Source organism: Aotus nancymaae, unplaced genomic scaffold, assembly GCF_030222135.1.
Source record: "Aotus nancymaae isolate 86718 unplaced genomic scaffold, 86718_ANA_hifiasm-v0.15.2.pri h1tg000057l, whole genome shotgun sequence".
NCBI classification, from domain to species: domain Eukaryota; kingdom Metazoa; phylum Chordata; class Mammalia; order Primates; family Aotidae; genus Aotus; species Aotus nancymaae.
The window spans coordinates 42,742,329-42,764,258 of NW_026988471.1; the positions used below are offsets into that span (position 1 = coordinate 42,742,329).

Here is a 21,930-nt window from a genome sequence, read left to right on the forward strand (position 1 = left end):
TTTTTTACATTCTAGCCACTGAGGGGGGAAAACATATATACATACACGTGCATGCATGTGCACACAAACACACATATATACAGACATAATATTTAATGCACCACTTTGTTCTGGTAGTGGCAAAAATTAGAAGCAATCTGAGTCCATTAATAGGGGAGTGATTAAAAATTTATGGTACAGCCATACCATGCAATCCCCTCCAGATATTAATAAACGCTTAGCTTTATATCATAGACCAAGAGGTGTCCATGAAGTATTGTGAAGTGAAACATAAAGATGAAGAGTAGTATGTAAAGTATGACACAGTACTTTTGTTTAAACAAAACAAAACTTCAAAGACCTCTTACAGGTCTCTGCTTCTATACAGAGAAAAGTATGGAAGGATACACTCCAGGCTCTTAATTTTGGATTCCATGATAAGGGTTTTCATAGGGGGAGGGAAAGTACTTCATGAATTCCATTAAATTACAGTCATAATTTTATAACATACATCTTTTGTGGGGAAAGATGAGCCATAACTTTCAACAAATTCTCAAAGGGATCTATGACTCAAAATAGATTAGGGCGGCAGGTGCAGTGGCTCACACCTATAATCCCAGCACCATGGGAGGCAGAGGCAGGAGGAGCACCTGAGGCCAGGAGTTCAAGACCAGCCTGGGCAACATGGTGAGACTCCATCTCCACAAAAAGCTTAAAATTAGCTGGGTGTGGTAGTACATATTTGTAGTCCCAGGTACTTGGGAGGCTGAAGCAGGAAGATTACTTGAGCTCAGGAGATGGAGGCTGCAGTGAGTCATATTCAGACCAGTATACTGCAGCCTGGGTGACAGAGCAAGATTCTGTCCAAAAAAAAAAGAAGAAAATTATGAATCACTGTTCTACATTGCTTCCCTCAACAGAACAGCCTAGGCAATATAGTGAGATCCCACCTCTACAAAAAAAATTTAAAAAAACAGGGTAGACACGGTTTCAAAGTATCACCCCATAGTCTTCTTAGTAATTACAAAGTGGATGAGGTGCGTCTGCAAGAGAGATGTGGGAACCACCACCTTAGCCAAGTGATCAGACTTAGCTGATGGCATCAATATTGCACACCTGCCTTTATGTCTGTAGATTTGATGCAATATAAGAAGTGCCCATCACCTAAGAAGTATTCTTGCTACAAATGTTTAATCTGAGTCTCATCATAAGGAAAAAAAAATCAGACAAATACAAAATGTGGAGGGGACATTCTAGCCTGAGCTCTTTAAAAAAACAAAACCCAGTGTTATTAGAAGACAAAAAAGGTAAAGAAATGTTCTGAATTAAGATAATAAACAGATGCAGCAATCAAATCCAATGCATCAACTTAACTGACTCCTCAGTCAAAAAGTGAAACATCTATAAAGGAAACTTTTTAAAGTAGGAAAATCTGAACATGGACTACATACATATAGCAGATGGTGGTATAGTACTGTTAATTTTTCAAGAGTGATATTGATATGATTATAGCGATGATGACCTTATTGTTAAGAGAAATATGCTGAAAGATCCAGTGTCATAATGTCTATAACTTCAAGTGGTTAGGCCAAAAAGATTGTGTGTGTACTTTCTGTGTAGAGCAAGAGGGTATGAGAGAAAGTAAACAGGGCAAAATACTGACAACTGGAAAATCTACACAAAGGGTAGTACAGTATCCGGGTGCGGTGGCTCACACCTGCAATCTCAGCACTTTGGGAGGCTGAGGCAGGTGGATCACCTGAGGTCAGGAGTTGGAGACCAGCCTGGCCAACATGGTGAAACCCCATCTCTACTAAAAACACAAAAATTAGCCAAATGTGGTGGCAGACATCTGTAATCCGAGCTACTTCGGAGGCTGAGACAAGAGAATTGCTTGAACACAGGAGGCGGAGGTTGCACGGAGCTGAGATGGTACTACTGCACACCAGCCTGGGTGACAGAGCAAGAATCAGTCTTAAATAAATAAATAAATGAATAAAATAAAAAAGGGTAGTACAAGAATATTCCCTTTTACTATTCTTTCAGCTTTTCTTTATGATTAAAATAACAAAATTGAAAGGGTAAGGTCATTAACATTCTCTGAGCTCAAAGAAGAGGAGACTGATACTATACTGAATAAAAATCACCTTGTGATTAAATGCTCAAATAAGCATTTAATAAACTGAACATACATATGCAAATTTGTCTGTAACTCCAACTTGCCACTTTCAAACAGAACTTTCTTCCTGGAATCTCTACTAAACCTGTGTGCATTTCTTGGAAAAGATGATACAAGGCTGCCTAAACTTAATTCAATCACTGAAAAGGAAGAATTAGCTAGGGGCAGTGGCTCACAGCTATAATCCCAGCACTTTGGGAGGCCCAGGCGGGCGGATCATGAGGTCAGGAGTTCGAGACCAGTCTGACCAACATGGTGCAACCCAGTTTCTACTAAAAATACAAAAATTAGCCGGCTTGGTGACACACCAAGCCTGTGATCCCAGCTACTTAGGAGAATCGCTTGAACCTGGGAGGCAGAGGTTGTAGTGAGCCACTGCACCCCAGCCTAGATGACAGACCGAGACTCCATCTCACCAGGGAAAAAAAGAAAAAAGGAAGAACTAGGTAGAGGTTATTTCACGTAAACTGAAAGTATATTTAAAGATAAGAATATCTGTATTTTCCCTCATGTAATAGGTCGAAAGGACAGGCGATATTGTCCATATTCAGGCAAGGAACACTTAAGTTGATCATCTTACCTCCTAAAGCCTAGCAGTAGGCTACCTCTTACAGACTGCAATGAGAGAGGCGATGTATTTGATTCCACTGTAAAAGAAAATGACCATCATTAAATCTCAGACCAAACAAACCAAAAAACCCTACATTATCAAATTGAAAAAGTATTACCTTTCGGTTTTCAGTTTGGAAATTGCATCTTAAAAATAAAAATGTTTTCATACAAAATTAGACAACACAGTAATATATACCTGCAATGTAAACTACCTTTTTAATGTATTTTTACTTAATTTTCATGAACATATACAACTAATAAATTTATAAATACTCTTTCATATAAATGGCAATTACTAGTACACCAGCACACTGAGTCAGCCTGATAGACATATTGAGGCCGTATGTTATCGGACACGGTAGCACCATGAAGAGAGAGACTCTAACCCCCCACAGGACTTTTGTTCTTTAAAGACAGTCTTTTCTCAGAAAGGCGCTGGGTTCTATTGAACCATTCATACTTCCTCATTTCATTTTCCACTATGACCAGTGACCTACACTCACATAAGAGGAACCACCTAAAGTAATAATAAAATAAGTCATACGTCTGTTATGTAATTGACTTATATTGATCTTTCACTTTTCTGAGCATTCGTGTGCTCTACTACTCATTTTGACATTTAACAGTCTACAAGCTCATATGTTTCAATGCTGACATTATAAGCCTGATTTACCATTGTGTATGAATCACACCTTACACTGACTCTTCACATAACCCTTGCCAAATTAGCAAGGGATGAGATCACAGGAGACATTGCCTGAACTTATTTTTCCCTGAAATTGTATTAAAACAGGACCATGTTATAAGTAATTGAGTTAATCTTTCCACTATAAATGTAATGTGGCTACTGAATAATACTAAATGGATGGGATTAGAGAGGAATTCATAGAAGCAAATTCTGAAGACAATAAATACAGTTTAAGTGAAGGTTAAGATATCTATTTCATTAAAGGAAAAATCCCATGGGAAAAGTCATGGCCCATTTTAAGACGTGTTCATCTCCTCAAAAATAACAAATTAACCCACACACATAACAAGAATTGTTTTAGATCGGCTGTTATATTCCTTGAACAAGAAGCCTAAGTTTCTCGTGCTTTTACAGCATTTGAAAATCTAAAAATCATTTTTAAAATGGCCTGTACTGAGTCACTCAAGGAATTTTAAAGTGAACACAACCAAATGCCTCTCAGTAGCTTTTAATTTTATGTGAGCAAATTAATTTTCCATGCCTACAAACACAAGTGGGAAAATGCTTCTTACGACTCCAAAACTTAATCAAGATAATCCATTTACTCTTCTCCATCCACTACCTGACATTTCCTGTGATGTAGTAACCAGCAGTGCATTCCTATGAGCTGTCTAAAGCACATACCAGCAATTACAGAACTAACTGCTCTTCAAAGACTTGTAAATCAAAGAGGGAGGGGAAGGCACTGACAGGAGAAAGCTCAAAGACTTGGCAAAGTTCTTGGCATTTTTCTTTTTCAAATCTAATACACAACCTCTTGAAATTTTATTTTTATACTATTCAAAATAGTATTCCACAGAATACTGTCAAGTTTTTATTCATTAAAAAGGTGACCAGAACCATCTCAGCTGGAAGGCTGCTGACAAAAAGCATCTAGTTTCCTTAGCAACAAACAAGCCTGAAAAATCAAGAGGTTGACAACAAAGTGGAATGGATGACATGATAAAAGGAAAAGGCAGCTCTCATGGATCCACCTCGTGAGCCCAGATTCCTCTGCTAATGCTTCTCTGTTTTCTTCTTGTCAGTATGGAAAATCTATATATTATACCGAGCGGAAGGCAAAATGAATACACTCAGATAGCAACCGGCAATAATACTCAATATTTGACTCAAAAAACTACAACAGTCACCATTTTTCACACTGGACACTTTGCCTTTCCCTTACAATATTACAACAAATATTTCAAGTGACATGCACAAGTACTACATACCAATAACCTGGTCTGTACAAAGCTTCCACCTATACAATTAGAATATAATATTAATGAGCGGTTAACTGCTAACATTTTAGGGAGCTAAAAATTGATGTATGTCTGTGTTTTGTTTGTAAATGACATACTTTTCAGAAGATCTAAAAAACTGTGAAGTAACAACATGGACATGTTAAAAAATAAGGTCTCTTAAGAATGTCTTATTTATTAATTAAAAATAAAATGCAGGCCAGGCGCAGTGGCTCACGCCTGTAATCCCAGCACTTTGGGAGGCTGAGACAGATGGATCACTTATGGTCAGGAGTTCGAGACCAGCCCAGCTGGTGAAATCCCCATCTCTACTAAAAGTACAAAAAATTAGCCAGGCATGGTGGCACATGCCTGTAATCCCAGCTACTCAGAAGTCTGAAGCAGGAGAATCACTTGAACCTGGGAGGTGAGGAATGCAGTGAGCCGAGTCTGTGCCACTGCGCTCCGGCCTGGGTGACAGAGTGAGACTGTGCCTCAAAAATAAATAAATAAAATAAAATAAAATAAAATGCAGTATGGTGAAAACAATAAAGTCTGAAATCTTACTTCTGGTTCAAATCACTAACCTTGGGCAAATCATTTAACTTCTCTATGCCTTTCCTCATCTATCAATGTAGATAATTTTATTAACATGTGATGAGCATTATAAAGCACCCAAGCATAGCATTTAAAAATGTTTAGTAAACACTGGCTGTATCTTTGTTAATGAAGACTAGAAGTCTTTATAATAGATAGTTTAAAAAACTATCTATTATATCAGAAACAGTATCACATTTGATTTTCACAACTCCCACAAGTTAAGTAGTATTATCCCTGTTTAGCAAAACTGAAGCAGAGACTTGTTCTAAGTCACATAATCGGTCGAATTATATCCAAGTCTTTAGGGTCTCCAATCCAACCTTCACCCTAACACCATATTACATATAATATTCAATGTCCTTACAACTTTAAAATTACTTCCAAATTATCCACAAGTTCAACTCATAAACCATTTTATCAGTCTAGTTTTAATAAAACATATTAAAAACTTCCTTGCTTTCATTGTGTGAACCACCCTGCATGCCCTCAATAGTAACTGAAATAAACACCTATCAAGTTTACTGCTAATGTTGCATACTTACAAAATGATAATATATAGTCTAAGTTCCCCTTTACTGCTTCAGTTCTCAATGCAGCTTGAGAAAACGTATCACTATTAGACAGACATCCATTTTCCTAGGGATAAAGCATATATCAATGAGAATACATCTCAACTAACAATATTTTGATAAGCGAAAGTTCCTGTTTTCCTGTTTCTCTGAATCACCATATTCTGATTTTCTAGAAAAATACATAAGCTCTGTAACTGAATTTCAGCAAAAATTTCAAGATGACATTTCAACATTCCAAATTAAATGTTTATCTTCAAATACAGATAACCTGATGCCTTTAGAGGGCCTTACTTCCAGGATGAGTTTACTACTTAGGATACTAGAACAATTCTCCCATTCAAGACAAAATAAAAATTCAATGCATTCATCTAACATGCTATTTTGGGGCATGTAGTTTGGCCAGTATCAAATTCAACTTAATTTAACCCAGAGAGGCTCATCACTTGTCCCAACATCATTTGTTTAACAATTTAAACATATGAGTCAAAATTTAGCTCAAATACATTTATTGAATCATTTTATTATAGCATAATATGAAAAAACCACCTAATCAACAATAAGCAATGATAAAAAATAAATTATAGCATACTCATACAATGAAACAGAATGCAAGCATAAAAAATATTTTGTGGAATTAAATACTGTTATGAAAAGGTGTCAAATGAAAAATCACGTAACAAATAGGATAAAAATGTAATTTTTCTTCAGGTCTCTAGTAGGCCAGAAACAGAGATTTTTAGAGGGAGTTTTAATAATGTAAAAGTAATGAAGCCAAAGAGAAGTAAGTTTTTAAAAGGAAAAATAAGAATGAGCTTTCTTTTTATTAAACTGTAGCCTCTGTCAAGTTAGCTTTTTTGCTAAAAGAGATTTCTCCAGCATATATCTCCACGTATACATCTGAAAGAATATACATGCTAAGCAATAAGGACTATCTCAAGGAACTGTGGACAGACTGCACAGCCCTACCACTTGTATTCTCTAATTTATCAACAAACATTTACTATGTAATTTCTGAAAACTGATGAAAAAATGTACTTTTTAATGTACAGCTGAAGACAAAAAGCATATCAGGCTGAGCCCAGTGGCTCATACCTGTAATGCCAGCACTTTGGGAGGCCCAGGCAGGCTGATCACCTGATATCAGGAGTTCAAGACCAGCCTGGCCAACATGGTGAACCCCCATCTCTACTAAAAATACAAACATTAGCTGGGCATGGTGGTGGGCACCTGTAATCCCAGCTACTCGGGAGGCTGAGGCAGAAGAATCACTTGAATCCAGGAGGCCGAGGAGGTTGCAGTGAACCAAGATCACACCATTGCACACCAACCTGGGCGACAGAGCTAGACTCTGCCTCAAAAATCAAAATTAAAAAAAAAAAAAAAAAGCATATCAATACTGTGGGTACTATTAAGCACTTAACAGAGCAGTTGTTTTCAAGCCCAAAACACTCAATACTACTGAAATCCAGCAATGAAGGCAAAATAGTTGAGATGAGAATGAATGTAACCAAATTTGGGATAAGTTTCCAAAACAGATCTGGTTTTCCCTAAGATAAGAGTGAGAAAGCCAAAGCAGTAACAAAGAAGACACTGGATTTGGGAGCTATATTTCTGCAAAGAAAGAAAACATCTGAAAAGTAAGAACATGTGGGGACCTTACTGAAAAATATTTTTTAACAGTGAAATATGTATAATACAAGCTCAAAATACTTCGCTAAGAACTTAGAGAAAGAGGGAAAGACACTGAAGATATAAACCCTAACACTTAAGAAGACTGTAATTCTGTAATTATTTTAATGAAAGAAAAAAACACTCTAATATTAGAAAAATCAAGCATTATGTGAATGTGTAGGAAACACCTTTTAAACAACATGTTCCTTAGTAAGTATTAGGGTCTCTTCCATCATGTTCCTAATTGCACAGCACTGTTTGTTTTGTTTTTGCAACTTATACATTCAGCCCTAAGCATTCTGTTTTGAAAGTAGAAAACGCAACCTTTGAGGATCCAATGCACTGTCCAAATCAATGTCTTCATGTGCCTCTTTATCAACAGCTTGCCTATTCTGGTAGGGACCAGAAGTATTTGGTAGGAAACAAAGGTTTGGATTTGGATTTAAAACAGAGAGAGAGAGAGAGAGAGAGAGAGAGAGAGAGAGAGAGAAAGACTAGTATAGACTAGTATATATAGTATTCGTGCATTTATGAAAATTCCTATGGAAGTAAAAAATAGTATTCAAAAGTGAAAACTGAAGTGAAGCACAGTGACGTATGACTATAATCCCAGCTACTCAGGAGGCTAACAGGGGGACTGCTTAAGCCCAGAGTTCAAGATCAGCCTGGATAACATATTGAATCCCTCATTTAATAAAATAAAATAAAATCTAATTTATAAATGAAAATTACAGTTGCATTTCAGGGTGGGATTAAGAGTAAATACTGTTTTAATTTTTCCCAATATTGGCATATTGTCTCTTTTTAATATACAAGAAAAATGCTACTTTGCCTTTTTGAGCAAAAGTAACTAATATTTTTACAAAGCTTTAGAAAAGTATATATAGATTTGGCCATTTTTAGTCTTCAGTTCGATAATTTGTGTGTGTGTTTGTGACCACTAAACATTAAGGAGGAAAGATAGTCTCTTCAATTATTAAATTAAAACCACACTTGTACTCACCTCCAAAATGGCACGTGCTGACGGTACACTATCAAAGCATGGAATCACATAATTTATGTATGTTTCCTGATTAGGATGTACTCCCAATTCTTGCATTCCTTTGAGGACTTCAATTATACCTGTAAGATAAAATGTAAAAGCACAGAGATGAAGAACTTGCAATAAAGTAACAAAAGATCAGTAAGTTCAGTTCAATTATTTTCTGAATCATAATGTAAGAAAATTACTCCGCAATTGGTTTGTCTAAAAGAGAAGGCAAAAAAGCAACAGAACTGTGAGATATAATGATAAAAAAAATTAACTCCTCCTTTCTTCATCCATCTCTGTGAAACAGTGAATTTCAAGAAAGTATCCTTGATTTTAAAAGTATAAAGAAACTTAAAACAATCAAGCAATGTGCCCAACATTTCTGGCACCCCAACAGTGCATATAAAACATCACTGCTATTATACAGCAATAATGGACTTATAGAAAACTAACTTGACCAGAAGAAATGCTGCAAAGAGAAGGGACTGGTTTCAAAACACGTTTTCAATTAAGTGCTTATGTAAAAAGTTCCCTAATTGTTACTAACTTCTGACTTCATATTTTACAATGTAAGAATGAAAAATGAATAGCGAACAATTGATTCGAATGAATTATTGTCTAATTGTATTTAAAACTAACTTAAAATTCTTGTAAGTTGTTTTCTCCATCTCATTTCCAACTCAAAAAAATCTCTTTTAATAACTTCTTATACATTAGGTCATTTAATGTTTTCAGATCTACAGTGAGCTTCAAATAGACCCAGTTAATTCTAGACAACTGTCAGATTACTCAGGTGTCACCTAACTTGACAAAGGCTACAGTTTCAAAAAACATGCTTACTTTTCCTTTTAAACACTTACTTCTCTTTGGCCTCAATACTTTCACCTTATTAAAACTCCCCCTAAAGTTCCTGTTTCTGGCCTACTAGAGACCTAAAGAAAAATTACATTTCCATCAAATTTGTTACATGATGAACTCTAGCACAAATAATTGACAGTAAATTCCCACTGAGTACAGAAAGACACAGGCAAGTCAAACTACATTGTAAATACTAGCACATTTTAACTTTAAACAGTTCATTATATATAAAATTACCTAATTCTGGCCTAAAAACAGACAAACAGACTAATGCAACAGAACAAAGAATCTAAAAATAAACCCACATACATAGAGTTAAGTAATTTTGACAAAAGCACCAAAAAATGGTGTTGGAGCTGCAGGCAGTAATGCACACCTATAGTTTCAGCTATTCAGGAGGCTGATGCAAGAGGAATGCTTGAGCCCAGGAGTTCAGGTCCAGCCTGGGCAACATAGCAAGACCTTGTCTCAAAAAAAAAATAAAATAGGCCGGGCATGGTGGCTCACGCCTGTAATTCCAGCACTTTGGGAGGCTGAGGCAGGCAGATCACAAGGTCAGTAGATTGAGACCATCCTCACTGACATGGTGAAAACCTCTCTCTACTAAAAATATAAAAATTAGTTGGGCGTGGTGATGCACACTGTAGTACCAGCTACCCGGGAGGCTGAGGTAGGAGAATCACTTAAACCTGGGAGGTGGAGGCTGCAGTGAGCCGAGATCACGCCACTGCACTCCAGCCTGGCGACACAGCAAGACTCCGTCTCCAAAAATAATAATAATACACTCTCTCTCTCTCTCTCTCTCTCTCTCTCTCTCTCTCTCTCTCTCTCTCTCTCTCTCTCTCGCTGGGCATGGTGGTGCATGCCTGTAGCCCCAAGTACTTGAGAGGCTGAGGCAGAAGAATCACTTGAACCTGGGAGGTGGAGACTGCAGTGAGCCGAGATCATGCCACTGTACTCCAGTCTGGGCAACAAAGTAAGACTCCATCTCAAAAAAAAAATTGTTGGATATAATGAAATTGGACCCTTATCTTACACAATACACAAAAATCAACTCAAAATAGATTAAAGACTTAAACCTGAAATCATAAAACTCCTAGAAGAAAACACTGGTCTTGACAATGACTTTTTGGATTTGAGACCAAAGCAGAGGCAACTAAAACAAAAATAGTGAAGTGGAACTACATCCTAACTAAAAAGCTTCTGATGGGAAAGGAAACAACAAAACGAAAAGGCGACCTATGGAATGGGAGAAAATACTTGCAAACGATATATCTGATAAGAGGTTAATATCTAAAATATGTAAGGAACTCACACAATTCAAGGGCAAAAAAACCCCAAATAATTCAATTAACAAAATGGGCAAAGGATCTGGATACGCATTTTTCCAAAGACATAAAAATGACCAACAGGTTTATGAAAAGATGCTCAACATTACTAATCAGGGAAATGCAAATTTAAGCCACTATGAGATATCACCTTACACCTGTCAGAATGGCTACTATCAAAAAGTCAAAAGCTATTAGATAGTGGTGACGATGTACAGAAAGGGAACCCTGGTATATTGTTGGTGGGAATGTAAATTGGTACAACCATCATGAAAAAGAGTATGGAGATTCTTGAGAAACTTAAAAGTAGAATTACCAACAATCTCACCTCTGAGTATATGTTTGAAGGAAATAAAATCACTATCTCAAACATTTGCACACCCATGTTCATTGTAGCATTATTCACAGTATCCAAGATGTAGAAACATGCCATCAACAGATGATGGAATATTATTCAGTATTAAAAACAAAGAAAATCCTGTCATTTGCAACAACATGAAAGAATGTGAAGTACATGTTAAGTGAAATAAGCCAGATACAAAAAGACAAATACTGTATCATCTCACTTATATATGGAATCTTAAAAAATAGAACTCTGTTATAGGACTGGAAGGGTGAGGGAAAAGAGATGCTGGTCAATAGATATAAATTTTCAGTTATATGGTAAATAAGTTCTGGACACAATGTACTATATACTTGATATTTGCTGAGAGTTCAATTATTTTCTGGCCACAATGTTTTTCTTTTTTTTTTTCTTTTTTGAGATAGAATCTCGTTCTGTCACCCAGGTTGGAGTGCAGTGTCACGATCCTGGCTCACTGCAACCTCCACCTCCTGGATTCAAGCGATTCTTCTGCCTCAGCCTTCCCAGTAGCTGGGACTACAACCATGTGCCACCATATCTGGCTGATTTTTGTATTTTTAGTAGAGACAGGGTTTCACCATATTGGCCAGGCTGGTCTTGAACTCCTGACCTCATGATCCGCCTGCCTCGGCCTCCCTAAGTGCTGGGATTACAGGCGTGAGCCACCACGCCCAGCCAACAGAAAATTTTTAAAAAGGTAACTAGCTGAGGTAATGGATATGTTAGCTTGACTGTGGTAATGATTTCACAACATGTACATATATCAAAACGTAGCCAGGTGAGGTGGCTCATGCCTATAATCCCAGCACTTTGGAAGGCCAAGGCAGGAGGACTGCTTGAGCCCAGGAACTTAAGACCGGCCTAGGCAACACAGAGAGACCCCTGCTTCTACCAAAAAAACTTTAGCCAGGTATGGTAATGAGTGCCTGTGGTCACACTGAGGCTGAGGTGGGAAAATCTCGAGCCTGGGAGGTCAAGGCTAACAGAGTGAGACCCTGTATGCAAAAAGTTATGTTGTTTATCATATAGACAGATGATAGATAGTCACAGATTTAGATACATAATTATTTATCATTCATACCTCAGTAAAGTTGGCTGGGAAGAATAACCTCCTATTTTCAAATCTTAGAGATTTAAATGTATTTTTGAAGATGCAAAAATAATAACACTTTTAAATAGCCAGGCGTGGTGGCAGACACCTGCAATCCCAGCTACTGGGGAGGCTGAGGCAGGAAAATTGCTTGAACCCGGGAGGCAAAGGCTGCAGTGAGCCAATATTGTACCAGTGCACTCCAGCCTGGGTAACAGAGTGAGACTCCGTCTCAAATAATAATGTTTTTTAAAATCCCAATAAATGAAGCATGTGCTTATTGAAATTTACGAGAACATGCATATATAGTTGGTCCACACTGTAGAAAGAGGCCTAGTAATACTTATAAACAAAATTTAAACTATTCCTCTAATAATTCACTGGGTATCACTACTAACAACCTTAATAACTACAATAAAAGATGGCAAATCTCAATGTGCTCTTCTTTATATGAAAAAATTACTAAGCACCTGAGGAAAGGACAGAGCTAAATTGTTTTTGAATTCCTAGTAACAGATTTGTGTTAATCTAATGTCCTCAGTGTCCTTTCTAACCAGTAATAATTGTTTTCAGGACCAAGGCTTAAAGTAAATAGCTAAGTTGCTGGTGAGATACTCTGGTGAAGTGACAAAAAAAAAGACTTTGGAGTTTAAAGACCCAGCTCTCCCTCTTGGTTCTGGTACTTAATGGCAATGTAAATCTAAGCAAGTTGCACACCTCTCTGGGCCAAAATTTCATAGCTCACATACTAGAAATGGAAATATGCCATCAACTGTGCCTTCTAGACACTTTTACACATATTGCTTTGCTAAATCTTTCTAATTACCACCACCCATGGACTATGCAAGGCAATATGTGTCGAGGCACTTAATGAATAGAATAGGCCGGGCGCGGTGGCTCACGTCTGTAATCCCAGCACTTTGGGAGGCCGAGGCGGGTGGATCACGAGATCAATAGATGAGACCATCCTGGTCAACATGGTGAAACCCCGTCTCTACTAATACAAAAAATTAGCTGGGCACGGTGGCGCGTGCCTGTAATCCCAGCTACTCAGGAGGCTGAGGCAGGAGAATTGCCTGAACCCAGGAGGCGGAGGTTGTGGTGAGCCGAGATCGCGCCATTGCACTCCAGCCTGGGTATCAAGAGCGAAACTCCGTCTCAAAAAAAAAGAATAGAATAATTTTCTGACCTATAATAGTCTACGCCTATTGAATGGATGAAGTAAAGGTCCAAGAACTGAAATATTATTCATAGGCATGGAAGAAATTCTTGTGGTCTAAATTCTTAGGGCAAGATTGAGGACAACAGAACTATAATATTCTGAACAAAAATAATTTCACTATTACCACTTGGCTTAGACCAGTGTGTCAAACTCCAATCAGGTTTCAATCAGGGTGTGGGTGTGCTTCTCTACAGAAATAAGGCTAAAATGCCTTTAGAAGTCATCTAATCAAGTGAAGAAGCCAGACACAGAAACTAGGACAGCAGTTGCCAGGGAATAGGATGAGGGAGATATTGGTCAAAGGGGACAAAATTTAAGTTAACATGATGAGTACGTTCTAGGGGTCTCATGTACAGCACGGTGGCTACAGTTAATAACACTGTATTGTTTACTTGGAATTGGTAAAAGAACAGATTTTAAGTGTCCTCACCACACTCATGCACACACAGGCACAGATATAAATGGTTAACTATAGGTATTAATGTTTATGGTTGTTAATTAACTTAACTATGGTAATCAGAACACAATGTACCTGTACATAAAATCACCACCTTGTACACTTTGAATATATACAATTTATGTCAATTTTTTAAAGTGGGGGAAAGAACGTCAATGAATCTTTAACAAAATTAGGCCCGGCACAGTGGCTCACACCTGTAATGCCAGCACTTTTGAGAGTCCGAGGCAGGTGGATCACAAGGTCAGGAAATCGAGACCATCCTGGCCAACGTGGTGAAACCCTGTCTCTACTAAAAATACAAAACTTAGTTGGGTGTGGTGGCACGTGCCTATAGTCCCAGCTACTTGGGAGGCTGAGGCAAGACAATCACCTGAACCTGGGAGGCAGAGGATGCAGTGAGCTGAGATCGTGCCACTGCACCCCAGCCTGGGGGACAGAGTGAGACTCCGTCTCAAAAAAAAAAAAAGTATAAAGTAATTTTTCCAAGATCACAAGCAGAACTTGAATAAGAAACCAAGTCTCCTAATTGTTACACTACAAAAAATGCTAAAACCTACACGTTTTTCCTGGAATCAGAAGGAACTGGGATCAAGTGTTTGTTCTGCCATTAAAAATAATGATTTTCAGTGGCTCCCTGTTGGCAATAGAGGAATGATGATAATAAAGCTCCCCACTTAACCCTCAAGTGGTCACTAAAATTAAAGGAAAAAATATGTGCAGAACCCTAACTACTAAATAATTGTCTGTATGTGATGGTTTTTTGTTTTTTTTTTTTTGAGATGGAGTCTCACTCTGTCGCCCAGGCTGGAGTGCAGTGGCGCAATCTCGGCACACTGCAAACTCTACCTCCCGAGTTCAAGTGATTCTCTTGCCTTACGCTCCCAAGTAGCTGGTTCAAACAATCCACTGCCTCAGCCTCCTGAGTAGCTGCGATTACAGGCGCCCGCCACCATGCCTGGCTAATTTTTTTGTATTTTTAGTAGAAACAGGGGTTTCACCATCTTGGCCAGGCTGGTCTTGAACTCCCGACCTCATGATCCAACCACCTTGGACTCCCAAAGTGCTGTGATTACAGGCGTGAGCCACCGCGCCCGGTCTCACTCTGTCACCCAGGCTAGACTGCAGTGGCAGTGATCAAGGTTCAATGAAGCCTCAACCTCCTAAGCTCTAGCGATCCTCCCACTCCAGCCTCCCAAGCAGCTAGGACTACAGGAGTACATCACCTCGCTTGGCTAATTTTTATATTTTTTGTAGAGACAGGGTTTTGCCAAGTTGCCAAGGCTAGTCTCCAAATCCTGGGCTCAACTGATCCCCCTACCTCAGCCTCCCAAATTGTTGGGATTACATTCATGAACCGTCACACCCAGCCTAAATAAATGCTAATAGTAGCAATAATGACTTAACTATTTTTAGTTATATCAAAATAATAATACATAATCCTGAAAAGTTTCTTGGATGATAGATTTTCCAATGTTTGTGAAAACTGACCACCAAATTGACTGTATCTAAAAGATTCTTATACTTATACAAAACCATTCTCTTATTTCTTCATTTTTTCCAATAACATTTATCAGGAGGAGGAGTACATTCTGCTCACTTAGATTACTTATGTTGCTGGCATTTCCAACTTACGTTATCTTTCTACCTTAAACTAAAGCAGGCTCAAGAAAACCTGGATTCACACCTTCTGCTCAGGTAAGTTCAATCGCTCCCTCAGGCAGCCTGAGGGAGCAGACAAAGAAAGATATTCTGTTCAGTAACTATAGTCATATGGGAGGAGGGAAGCATTTACCAATAAGAAGGAAAAAGGTGACTGATCTATCCACATAAATTCTGATAAAAAATACAATTCACATTTCTTTTCAAAACAAAAAGACTAAAATAATCTTAAGTTAGATATAAATAGATTCCAAACCTCTGTGAACTTAGAAAATCTAAAATAAGACTAAATAATCTAATAAAAATATTTCAACACAGCCATGAGAAAGTTTATCAATCTAGAAGAAAGTCTCCATATAAAAAGTTTTATGAGAATTAAAACAGTCCCCAACTATCAGGAAAGAGACATGATTCACCTAAACAACTTTCACCGACTATGACTGTTTCATTCCACAGGATTCTACACTCTACCCAGGGCACTCACTTTATCAGGAGGCAATTGCTTCCTCTTTTAAAAGTAAGTTCCGCTGAGCGCAGTGGTTCATGCCTGTAATCTCAGCACTTTGGCAGGTCGAGGTGGGTGAATCACCTGAGGTCAGGAGTTCAAGACCAGCCTGGCCAACATGGAGAAACCCCATCTCTATTAAAAATATAAAAAATTAGCTGGGTGCAACAGCGCACACCTGTAATTTCAGCTGTTTAGGAGGCTGAGGCAGGAGAATCGGTTGAACCTGGGAGGCAGAGGTTGCAGTGAGCCGAGATCACGCATTGCACTCCAGCTTGGGCAACAAAAGCAAAACTCCATCTCAAAAAAAAAAAAGAAAAGAAAAGTAACTTTCTTCTATTCAACCACTTCACTCAACTGGCATTTAGGCTTTCTGATCAGCCCTTCTTTATGTATTTTACCCGTTTCACATTTTTACTTTTATGTTTTCTAAATATATCCAGGGATACAGATCCATATTCACTGTAGGTTATTTCTTAAAAGTCAGGCCAACTGGCTAGAAACGCATTATTCTAAGTGACAACTTTTCCACTTGTGCCACAGAGATAAATACTAATAAGATAAGCCATGAGGAAGTAATTATAAATATCTTTCTTGGAGGCTGGTGATGGCTAAATTTGCAACCAGAAAAATTCAACAGAAACTTGATTATACAGGGCACATGCCCTCAGGACCTCCGGAGGCTGTGTCACAGTAAAAAGAAAGAAAGAAAGAAAGTATATATATATTTTTTTTTTTTGAAAAAAAAAGAAACTTGATTATCCTATTGTTGAAAACTCCTGGTTCCACTTTATCTGACCTCCAAATATCTTTCTTTGATTTCCTGAAGAGTTTTATTTATTCCTTATGAAACCCAGCACATCCTCCATCACTTCAGTTTATCTGACTTTCACTGGACAACAAATAAGTTCATTGCACTAATAAGAATGTTACTTTCTTACCTTATACTAAAGAAACTACAAAGAATACATACAGCTATTTCTCTGTTGCATACATAAAAGAAGACTGTAGAATACATACTTTACTATCTTTCAGGACCTCCTGCAAAGGGGAATATAATGTTTTTCATTTTCAAAACTGTAAAACAACTGACAATCTCTTGCACTCTCAGAACACATTTCTCAATAAAGCAAAAGCTTTTATATCAGACAAAACCTTCATCGTTTAAAAACTTTGGCTATCTCTTTTAGCAATGTTCTTCATGTAAAAACTGGCATCTAATTTTTTAAACAGTAGCTAAGAATTTTTAGAAAATAAACATAGCATAGTACTTATAAAAGTTGAATATGGAAGGGTTATAGTATAAAAAAGAATATTTAAAAAGGAGGACAGAAAACCTTCGTTCTAATCCCAGCCTAATGACAGCTAGACATGGAAGCTAAGGCCAGTCACTGAATGTCTGTGTGGCCCTCAGTTCCTTCATTCATGTAATGTCAGCTTTCAATATCGCACCTTTAAAATCTAAATTCTGAGATTCTAAGAAAAGGTGGATTTGAGATAAAGACCATTTTCTACTATTTCAACTGCTATGACTATAGAAAGAAATTATCTAACTCTTTTATGTTTACTAAGTAGTAAAAATGTAGTAACCAATTCAATTGTGACATGGTTGCAGAAAGCACATTAACATGATGAACAAACATTTCAACTGGTACCAAAAGAATGTTCATACTTGTGTAAAGGTGGACCATACTAACATGTCCAAAGAGTTTGATAGAATGATGTAAACTTTCTGTGGTTCAAAAACATTGGGTTATAGGTTACCTTTTGGAGCTTTCAGAACTGGAGGATACATAAAGAGTTAATCAAACTAGCATATTGTTTTCACAAAGATTTTTCTAAAAAGGATTTAGAGACTTTTATAGCCAGAAACAATTAGGGAATACTTGTTTCACTATTTCCTTTAAACCGGCAGACAGCTGTATATTTAAAATAAAATTGCAATATGAAAGTCTGCTAAAAGCACTTTTTTTGTTGTTTGTGCATTTTGTTTGTCACCCAATGTCACACTAACAATTCTGCATCTCATTCTAAAGCACATTATACTTCGAGATAAAATCAAAAAGGCCATTTTTTGTTTCCCCAAGGGGAAAGTACTTCTGTTAAAAGCATCTTTTTATGAGACTACTCTTTCTGAATTACCAATAATGCAAACCAAAGAATTAGATACTGTACTCTAAAATTTAATATTTGTTCAATTCCTATTCATATCCTATAGATATCCCATGTGTACAAGGGAAAAGTATGCTAAATGCTTAGACGTACTTAAGAACCTGAAAGACTGAACATTTCTGTCCTTCAATCAGCAGGCTGTCAGGTCATGAGCACTCATTTTGCAATAAAAGTTTTCCTGCCTTTCCTATTATTCTAAGCTCAGTTAAGAAAAAATAGATTGGCCCACAAAGAAAATGGCTACACTTTTTGTTTTCATGAATCTGATTTTATATACAACTTTATCTTTATTAAAGGTAGACAATCTGATTTCAAACACTATCTGTAAAATTAAGAACTAAAGAGTTTTTTTTAAAGAACTTAAAAATAATGAACTGCTTAGAACTACACTCATAAGTTTGAATATCAAGATCAGAGAGGAAATGAGAAATGAAATTAAGATAAAAAAATCCATCATGTTTTGTTTTTTAAAATGCTTACACATAATACTTTATTATGACTTAAAACAATTCCATTTTCTCATAATACTCAGGATTAAGTATGCTTTTCCACAGAATCCAATTAGATGTGTGTGCAAACTATCATACTGGCTCTCTGAACCATTACAAATTGGTAAAAGGCAAAATCTAACCTTGAACATTTTTTTCCTTCTGATGTCCAACTAGCAATGGCCAGAAATAGTGAGTTCTGATAGGAAAACCTTCCTCCTTCATAGCCTTCATTAGGTCTTTTGCCAAATCTGAAAGAGATATGGTAATATATCACAAAGCTAACTCAACAAAAGTTCCTTAGGTTGGCTTTAACTAAAAGAATGTAGTACCAGTTTTATTGGCTAATAAAGCACAAGAGAGGGTGAACTGCAGAGGACAGGAGTGCATCTGGACTTCCTTTAACTTCTTACAGTAGTCTGTTAGCTTCTCCACAGGCTGTGGGGAAAAAAGTCACCACATTAGTTGGATTGGCAAACATCCCACCATTTGACCTGCTGCAAATATTCTATCACTTCTGAGATGAGCAATTTAGACTCCGCATCCTCTTTCTACCCGAAAATCTTGCAACACAAGAACAAGGTTGTTATGATGTTTACAACTGGTCTTATCTCAAAAATGTTCTTATATTTTAAAGAATCTTAATTCACTGCCAACTACACTGCCTACAAAATAAAAGTAGACAGAATACCGTATTCATAGTCACACAGTGTCGTAAAAAGAAATTGCCAAAGTCACTTAAACTATCTTCCTTTGATACAGGGCACGCTAGTAGAATTTGCAATGCTGTATCTTCCAATTTTTCAGTGACTAAAAGTAAGATGAGGTTCATTGCATCTGGGAAGAAAACAAAGACATCTTTTGTTAGTAAACTGAACAATATTTTTATACTGCAACCAATTCACTGATACTAAAGATAAAGTAAGAACTGCATACACCAAAAGGATATATCTGCCTAAATAACAACGAAACACTTGCAAATCAAATCACCCCCATGTGTTCATTAACTCATGTTTTCTGGCTTATTAAACTGACTTTAAGAGTTCTATGTTTACCTCCCACAATGCCTGTTGTTAGAAAATGTCCTTTCCATCATATAAGAACAGCAATTCAGCTTTTTATAAAAATCATGTAAAGGTTTTAAGAAACTACCTGGAATATATCTTCTTTCACATGTAACTTTTTCCAAAATTTCTGAGACATACTGAGGATACCCAGCTTTAGCAAAGCTAAAAATAATTTGCAATAAATCACGGTCCATAAGGCAAAGCTCGGACTTCTCCACCTTCTCCAGAGTCTATAGAGAATTCCAGAAATTAGAAGGCCAAGTTAGAGACCAGTATTTTTTATTTAAGTATTAAAGCTAAATAAATTAAAATATCAAGATTCAAAAAAGTAGGAAAAAATACCACCTAAAGGTTTAGGACTCCTTTTAAAAAACAGGAAATATTCTAATTCAACAGTAACTGTTATATCTCAGCATCAAGATACTAAACTATAGTAATTCTCCATAAATACTACTCTCTGCAAGGAAACATCTTTGAAAACAGGTATAATCTACACTTTCCCGCCTCATGTAAAACATAACACAAATTTTTACAAATGATTTTAAAGTATGTTTATTTAGACGTAAGTCATACCTGCTTAACATGGTCAATGTCACCCTTCTCAGCATATGCATTCAATAATGCAAGGTATGTGTCTGGACCAGGCTCAATTCCAGCCTCTTTCATCACTGTGAGAATGTTTTCGGCATTCTCCATATCGCTACATGTTAATTAAAAGAAAAAACACAGATTACTATGCTCTTGCCAAATTTAATACAGTTATTCAAACTAAAATATGTACATATTAAAATAAAAAATGTGAAGTACCATTTGGAATATGTCAGAAAAGAACAAATGTATATTAAACTGGTTATATGTCTCTGAAATAATAAAGATCATAAACATCTGATCCCCCTACAAAAAAATATATAATTGTGCAGACATTAAATAACATATACCCTCTTACATTAAGTAGGTTATGACTCAGACTTAACTTCTGAGGTAAGAATAGCATTTAGTAAATTACTCTTGAAAAATAAAAATATTTTCCAGAGCAGTTACTTCAGATCAAGCCCAATTTATTTCTTTTTCGAGACGGAATCTTACTCTGTCTCCCAGGCTGGAGTGCAATGGTGCGATCTCGGCTCACTGCCTCCCAGGCAGTGGTGCAATCTCACCTCTGCCTCCCGGGTTCAAGCAATTCTGCCTCAGCCTCCCAAGTAGCTGGGATTACACTAATTTTTATATTTTTGTAGAAACAGGGTATCACCATGTTGGCCATGCTGGTCTTGAACTCCTGACCTCCAGAGATCTGCTGGCCTCGGCCTCCCAAAGTGCTGGGATTATAGGTGTGAGTCACCACACCCAGCCTCAAGCCCAATTTCTAAAACTTCAAATAACAGATTTACGGAACAAATGTAAAAGCACATTATAAAAATATTAGTATGCTCTACCTCACACACTACAGATTTTTTTTTGTTTTTTTGAGACAGAGTCTTGCTCTTGTCACCCAGGCTGGAGTGCAACGGCACAACCTCAGCTCGCTGCAACCTCCGCCTCCCAGGTCCAAGCGATTCTCCTGCCTCAGCCTCCTGAGTAGCTGTGATTACAGGCACTCACCACCACATTGGGCTAATTTTTGTATTTTTAGTAGAGACAGGGTTTCACGATGTTGGCCAGGACAGTCTCGAACTCCTGATCTCATGATCCACCCGCCTCAACCTCCCAAAGTGCTGGGATTACAGGCGTGAGCTACCGTGCCCGGCCTAGATTTTTTTTTGAAGGAGTAGACAAACATATTTTAGGAACTGTCTATAATAACGTTCGATAATTTAAACCCCATTTAACAAACAAAAAAGGAGTAAAAAGACCAACTTTAGCATCTCAGTCATCTATCACTTAAGAACCAAAATCTTAGGTTGAACATTACCCAACTCTGGCATGCCCTGTAATAAGGGAATTGAATACTGCCTCTGTGATTGGAAGATCCTTAGTTTTCATAAATCCAAGAATCTTGCTGCAAAGGAAAAACAAAGATACTCATTGGAGGTGTTTGTCAAGAACACTCTTTACAACATGAATAGAATTAGGCCTTGAGTAACTTTTGTTTTTAAAATATAATAGTAA

The 21,930-nt window shown here is 37.2% G+C and overlaps 1 protein-coding gene across 1 annotated transcript in view; it reads right to left on the bottom strand.

The window, feature by feature from the left end:
- The window catches only part of LRPPRC (leucine rich pentatricopeptide repeat containing), a 114,288-nt gene that overhangs the window by 68,380 nt on the left and 23,978 nt on the right, over window positions 1–21,930 (bottom strand). The window contains exons 6-14 of the mRNA XM_012450601.3: window positions 21,734–21,820; window positions 20,398–20,524; window positions 19,910–20,054; window positions 19,449–19,594; window positions 19,090–19,195; window positions 18,901–19,008; window positions 8,585–8,703; window positions 5,881–5,974; window positions 2,739–2,805 (exon numbers count right to left, since the gene is read on the bottom strand). Of these exons, the coding sequence (XP_012306024.2) occupies window positions 2,739–2,805; window positions 5,881–5,974; window positions 8,585–8,703; window positions 18,901–19,008; window positions 19,090–19,195; window positions 19,449–19,594; window positions 19,910–20,054; window positions 20,398–20,524; window positions 21,734–21,820 (999 nt within the window). The remainder of the gene's footprint in view (window positions 1–2,738; window positions 2,806–5,880; window positions 5,975–8,584; window positions 8,704–18,900; window positions 19,009–19,089; window positions 19,196–19,448; window positions 19,595–19,909; window positions 20,055–20,397; window positions 20,525–21,733; window positions 21,821–21,930) is intronic.